Genomic DNA, 7262 nt, shown 5'->3' with positions numbered 1-7262 from the left:
AGGGCGTAGCCACAAAAAATATTTTTGGGGGGAAGGTGAAAAACTCGATGACGTAAATGAACCCCTCAAAGATAAGGAAAATAGGTTAAAAAAATACGATGGTCTTAGGCCCTTATTGGATGATTAACACAACATCTGGGTGATACATGCATTCCACTCGCAGACATAAAATATAATAATTGTGGAAAACTCGGGCATCAACACTTTCGCGCGAAGCGACAAAATTTGTCACAGTTAATGAATGAAATTGGCTCATAATATTGTTTCTTGCATATTGCAAATACGTTTTCATGATCGGACTCACCTGTCGGGCTGATAGAAGTGGTGTCATCGAACATCCAGCGGGCACTTAATTATACATCTTGAACTATAGGCTATGTTCATACCTTGCCAAACCAGTGGTTGTTTAAAACACTTTTTGTTTAAAACATGTTCAAAACTTTTTTCGAGTTGTATAATTATGCCATAATTGTGTAAATACTTGCCCAAAACATGTTGTATGAGTCTACGGACGACGGCTACCACCCGATATAGCCGATGTGTACGATATCGTACGGTTACCACATGCCCTATTTTAAGAGGGTTTGTCCTCTTATTTGACATTTTTGAAAGTGTCCTCGGAGGACGCCTAAATGTCCTCTTTTTTGAAAATTTGGTTAAATGTATGTTAAAATTCAACTGAGGTATACGAAATTATTACTCAAGTACCGTTCCGGTGGGTATTTCTGGAGTTGAGCCAGAAACTTGACCTTTTTTTTTTAGTTGACCAACGGAGAATACAATAAAAGTGTAAATTTTTGGAGTCATGTCGGAAAATGACCTTTTTTTAGTCAACCAATTACAAACACGGAGTAAATTTACCAATTTTTCTGTTTTTTTTTTCGGTATTTCCGGCCCTAGCTTTTAGCAAATCCCTTTTTTAAATACATTATTTTAGCTTTTTGTTCAGCAAAACCCCGTAATTATGTCATGAATAGGGCGGGGTTTTTTTACCTAATAAAGAAAATTTTGACGTAAAAAATTCAAATTTTGACTTTTTTTGACCTAAAAAACTGAATTTTGACCAAATTTTGTCCTAACGTATGCAAATTAGGTGTTTTCCCACATAATGGTAAAACTGTACCAGTTATCTTCATTTCTGGTTGGATCTGGCTGTCCTAACGAAGTAGTTTGGCCTGAAAAAGCGTTTTTGGCTTAGAAACAGGCAACTTTTTACATGAAAAAAAAAACAATATTGCCCTATGAAGAATTCCAGTGGTTACAATATGTATTATGGTAGAAATAAATAAAATATTTTGTCGTACAACGAAAAATACTTTCCTACATTCTTGGGTAGAAAGTGCACGTCCTTACTAAGAAGCTTGCCAAGGACGTTCAACAGCAGCAGTTGTTGGCTGACAACACTCAAGTTGTACGTACACTGCTGGTGCTGGTGACACACCGTGTTGCTTCACTCTGACAATGTTGTCTACCTACATCACAAATTTTCATCATGCGCTTCTTAATATAAGAATGATGCAATGCACAAGAAGTCTTTCTTCAGTTAGGATATTGCGGTACGTTGACCATAACACCATGTCTACCTATTATTCGTTTTATTTGACCGTTTATAATTCACGATGAGCAGACGATTAGCCGTTTACAACGGTAGGCCTATAAAATAGGCTAACAGCGGTAAAATATCAAATTATAAGTTCACCGACAGTGCAAAATCTACGATACAAACAAAATGCAGGCGTCAAAAATTTTTTGACTTCATGAAAAATTTTGACAAATTTTGACATGTCGAAAAAAACCGCCCTAGTCATGAATGATCCTAATTAATTCTGGAAGACCCATTCAGTGTGATTGTGAACTCGTGACGTCTACCACCTACACTACAAATAGAAGTAGTATGCGATATGGAACCCTAATGCAGACGAATAATCAACAGCTTCATCCCGAAGGTTCTATCACTAAACAAAGCAATATTGGGTGAAACTTTTTTAACAATGACTTGCGATGATGACTTTATTTCAACGTCATGAACTTATTTCAACGAGCAAGCCATTTTGGTCGCTGGAGACATCAGTGTGGATACTATTCAAAATTAAGAGGAAATGCATGGCATTTTAGCGATTAATTAGCCCTGTATTAATTTTACGAATCTCTTCCCAGATGGTCATGAGATTGATGCGACTATATAGTCAAATTAGAAAATTCATCCCTAGGACTATAACTCAAACTATAACGAAACGCACCGATTTGCGATACATGAGCATGGAATTAAAGTCAGCGCATTTCTGATGCATCGGCCATTACGGAGCCATGACACACTATGACTAAGATATTTAAAGTTTCATTCGGTGTATGTCCTGTCCACTTCCAATTTTAATCAAGTGCTCGTACAATCTGTAAATACTTGAGAGTATTTCTTAGCTCTTACAGATCGCACAAATAAAGAATACACACCCCAATACAAATTCACCGAATCGCCCATAGTGGAGGTGACATCGAGGTGAAATCGCTCGTACCCGGATGTTGCGACGATAGCAGCATTAGAGGCATAAAATATTTCGATTTTATGCCGTTATTATAGTTTGTCAACCGGTCTTTCAGTGCGTTTTAAACCGGAACTCCAAATCCTGACTGAACGTCGACCTCAGCCTTTAGCGAATCGGGAATAATCAATATTAACATCGTCCAGTGTAAAATGACCCCTTGGCCATATATGTTAATGCAGTGATTCTCAATCTTTTTGTCTTCGCGGACCCATTTTGAACCGTCAAAGACCCCCGCGGACCCCCCAGTTTTAGTTCAGATTTAGCTCAATTATCGTGCAACTGGCATCTAAGTTTTGCGAATATTTACTGTAAGCTAGTGACAAACAGCAACAAAATGGCTAATCTTGAAATTAACATCACACTATTTATGTGGAAATTGGGTACACGGCAGAGTTGGATCAATTGTAATTTGTAATTGTAATTGAATGTAATTAATTACATTTTTTAATGTGATTGTAATGTAATTGTAATTGAAGCATTTTTATTTTGTGTAATTGTAATTGTAATTGTAATTTGACAAAAATTTTGCTCAATTACAATTACATTAAATTGCTATTGAGACCTGACAAGCACAACATAAAACAATTGACTTATAATGCATTCTCTTTAAATGTCGACAAGGAATTTGATGGATCCATTCACGGAAGCCCTTGACTGTGCCCTTGGAGGCGAAGTTTTTTTTATTTTTACCGCTATGCTGGCCTCGGCTGCCATTGTATACAATTATTAGATTACTAACCAACGGATGGATTCGCAACACGTGACTCACGATTGAATACGCCGAGAAGCGAACTGCTGAGCCGGCTAAAAGCAGCAGAATTGATAGTCCTATTGCTGGCGATCCAAGCGTCGAAATTTGATATGTATGGTCCTAATTGCACTGATTCCGCAATAAAAGTATATTTCCAGGCAATGGTACCATCCCAAAATAGTCGTGAAAGTCTGGGAATCGGCATTGTTCTTAACAATCGCTGGGCGTAATTGGTCATTGTTGTGGTCATGCAGCTGCGGCGCTCTCACTTTTCGGAACAGTCGGCCTTAAACGGCTATTTTGGAGCAGTTACATTGCCCTGACGAGATTTTAATTTGTATTTTCGGAATTAGTGCATCAATAGCTTACGATAAAGACCAGATGCATCAAATTTATACGCTTGGATCGCCAGCTCTAGGACTACAAAGTTTGCTGCTTTTAGCCGGCTCTGCAGTACGTTTGTCGGTGCATTCATCCGTGACTCACATCTTGCGCATCCATCCGTGGGTTGGCAATCTACAACACGATTTCAGATCACGATGCTGCATCCTTACTTCGTCTGGCTGACTAACCAGACCACTGGATATTATATAACGTCTTATCTGACAAAGCACGGTTTTGTTTTACTCCTCATCCTAATTCCTACGTCCCTCGATAAAAATAATAATATTTCTTTAATTATATACTATTTACGCAAATCCAACACGTGCATATATTATAATACTTTTTTCAACGACATACTGCATACTGGAATAGTTCGAAAACGTTTTTTCTTTTTAATAATTAACGGGTATTTGCGCATCATGAATGAAACATGAATACTTGAATTGTTGTTAATTACGACGCTACGGTTGTCAAGGAGCACGGTTGAATTTATGATTATTCAATTATATGTTCAACAGCGGTAATTGTAATTGTAATGTAATTGAAGCATGCAAGGAGTAATTGTAATTGTAATTTGATATTTTTAGCATGGAGTAATTGTAATTGTAATGTAATTGAAACATGCATGAAAGTAATTGTAATTGAACTGAAATAATGTAATTGATCCAACTCTGGTACACGGTATAGCGACTTCTGCAGCTGCATTTCTTGAAATACGTGGTCGTGTCTGTAAAATCCGCGCCATCGATTTGATATGAACGAGTGCCGAAAATTTATTTCCACAAAGATAGGAGGTGGCGAACAGACTTGGACAACTAGAAAAATTTCAGCTTTTCTAAATTAGATTAGAATTAGAATTAGAGCCACACATTTTTTACCAAATTAGATTAGAATTAGAATTAGAGCTACGCAGTTTTTCCAAATTAGATTAGAATTAGAGCTACGCAGTTTTTCCAAATTAGATTAGAATTAAAATTAGAGCTACATAGTTTTTTCAAAATTAGATTAGAATTAAAATTACTGAATTCGTAAAAACTTGGAAATTCAATGAAATCCCGAATAAGAAAGAAAGAGAACAAAATTCAACTTCACTTCATATCAAATCAGAATTCATTCTAATAAGCATGAGAATGGCAAATGTCTGTACACCAAGATTGGCGCGTTTCGCACTATACAATTCTCCCGCATGGCTGAAGACTCTTTCTGATGGAGCCGATGTTGCAGTCATGCCTAAGAGTTCTCCAACAGCAGCCTTGAGATGAGGAAAACGATTTTCGTTTTTCCAGTATGTCAAAACGTTGCAATCCATGCTTTCACGTTCTGCTGCGAAATATCTATCAACTTCATCCTCTACATTTTCTTTCTTTGCATCTGCAGCAATCTTCCTCTTTTTTCTTGATTTAGTTGCGGGCATGAAAGAGAACAAGCCAATGTTAACTATCTCTTTTTCATCGGAGTCGGACGATCCGCTGGACAGTTTGTGGTCAAAACTAGGCTGTTCGCAGTTATCGACTTCAATCGCAGCTTTTCTTTTCAGGAGCTCTTTCGTCGACTGTATTGAAGCTTCTTTAAGTAGAGCTCTCTCTTCTTCAATTTCGACCCAGTCGGCTTTAAATCGTGGGTCTAAAAACGTTGCAAGTCGAAAATCTTCTTTATTGAGATAAGGGTTCAACCTCATGTTAATCTGATCGAGTAAGATGCGAGGCAAGATTTGACATATGTGCAGTTTCAATATCATCTCTTCCATCGACTTTTTCAAACCGATGACAACAGCACACACATTGCTGATTGTAACCTTGCTCTCCCCTTCAACTTGAGACATCGCGGCTTCAAATGGAGTCAGCACGTCAACTAGTTCTGTAATAACAACAAGCTCTGAAATGCTTAATGTCAGTGTGCTCTTTTCCTTCTCAGTCTTGGACAATTCTCCAATGGCCGCATTCAATACATCTTTGCCTGCCCTTGCAAATGACCGGAGCATTTTCAAAGACGAATTCCATCTTGTCTGGTTTTTTGTCAATATATAAATATTCCTCTGACGAAGAAACTCGCTCGCTGCTGTACTGGACCGCAGTGTTCTTGCTACTTTCGATACTTTAGTAATCGTAGAGTGGATTACAAGTCGTTTCGATAGTTCATCTTCTGATTCATTGGGCAACTTGCCTTTTATATCTTCCATAGCGTGCACGATACAAAGTTGCATTGTGTGAGCAAAACACGATACCCTCTTCGGCAGCAGTACCAAAAGCGTATTGAGATCTGTTTCGGCGTCTTGGAGATTTTCCTTGCAACTAAAATCTAAGTCTTCATGAGTCGTCATCTCAGTAACTTCTTGATCAAGATCCTTCATATCTACAAGCGTCAATTCAAATGCCTTTTTCATAGAACTAGCGTTGTCGCTTATAATGCGTCTCACTTTGCCGTCGATTTGGTATCTCATGACCACATCTTCATATCTGTTGGCTATGTTGACGGCAGTGTGTCTTTCGGCAAAATGTTCGCAGCACAAAAGACGAGACTTTAGCTCAAAGTCGTTGTCAACGAAGTGTGCCGTAAATCCGATGAAAGAACGCATTTGGCGGTTGGTCCAAATATCAACGGTTACGTACACGCTAGTTAAATCTTTCATTTCCGCTGTGATGCTGTTGACGATGAGCTTTTGACTAGAAGGAAGGTGGGTCTCTTTGATCGTTTGCCGATGAGGAATTGCATAATTATCATTGAGTTCCTCGATAAGCTCGCGAAAGCTTGGTTTGTCAACAATTGATAGTGGTAGTGATGCACAAGCCACGCTCTTAAGTAGAAGCCTAGTTATTTGCCTCTGCTTCGGATGCTGCTTGGAATACTTCCTTTTATTGTCACTCCCAAAATGTTCAGTTATCATCGGCTGAGACTTTGCTGTTATTGCGTGAGTTTTCGAAGTTGATGCACGGAAACGATCGCGGTCGTTCGACTTTTTCACAGCTTCGGCTTTTACAGCTTCGGCTTTGATTTCCACGTACTTTCTATAATCATTTGGATGCTTGCAAGAGAGATGAGCCTCCCAGTTGGACAATGAGTTTTTTAACCCCCTAAATTCGGAATTTTTTGCCTTCTTCTTCACACAAAGAAGACACCGTACAATAGGACGTCTTGCATCTTTGTCGACAAGCTCATAGTACAGGCGAAGTGATTCAGAAAATTCGTTATCATTGCCTCGCTTCTCTATAGCAGAATGACTTGAATCAATTTTCCAATTCATATCTTGTGGAGATTCGTTCATGTTAATATTTAGCTCCACAATAGTGCGAATTATTGATTCTGAAACTCGCTGCTATTGCACGCAACTCGAACACTAACTGCGGGACACGCTGTGTATGTGCCGGTAGGCCTACTGTACCTTGATTGTCGCGTTGCCAGCATGCATTGTGTCGTATCAGACTACCTGCTACTGAGACTGTATGGCTATTAATTGTCACAATAACGACTAACTGTCCGGTGTAAGGCGGATTGGCTCAGGTTTTCATTGCGCAAGAAGTATATTCTTGTTAACTATTGCTACGAAATGTCGCAGACAAAGAGGCCTTTTCAGGACAACAATAAAT

The 7262-nt window shown here is 38.6% G+C and overlaps 1 protein-coding gene across 1 annotated transcript; it reads right to left on the bottom strand.

Annotated features, from left to right (window-relative positions):
• Window positions 1-4703: 4703 nt before the first annotated feature.
• LOC145445384 (zinc finger BED domain-containing protein 4-like) lies at window positions 4704-7262 on the bottom strand. The gene has a single exon (XM_080323574.1). It carries the CDS (start codon window positions 6938-6940, stop codon window positions 4772-4774), a length of 2169 nt encoding a protein of 722 aa, XP_080179700.1. The 5' UTR covers window positions 6941-7262; the 3' UTR covers window positions 4704-4771.

The sequence above is a fragment of the Botryllus schlosseri genome, chromosome 8 (genome assembly GCF_051294905.1).
Source record: "Botryllus schlosseri isolate E-star chromosome 8, Bs_hap1, whole genome shotgun sequence".
NCBI classification, from domain to species: domain Eukaryota; kingdom Metazoa; phylum Chordata; class Ascidiacea; order Stolidobranchia; family Styelidae; genus Botryllus; species Botryllus schlosseri.
This window is presented reverse-complemented; position numbering and strand designations above follow the sequence as displayed.

Excerpts from the sequence above, each read along its gene's own strand:
- LOC145445384 (XM_080323574.1), bottom strand. The coding sequence starts at position 6,940 with ATGAACGAATCTCCACAAGATATGAATTGGAAAATTGATTCAAGTCAT.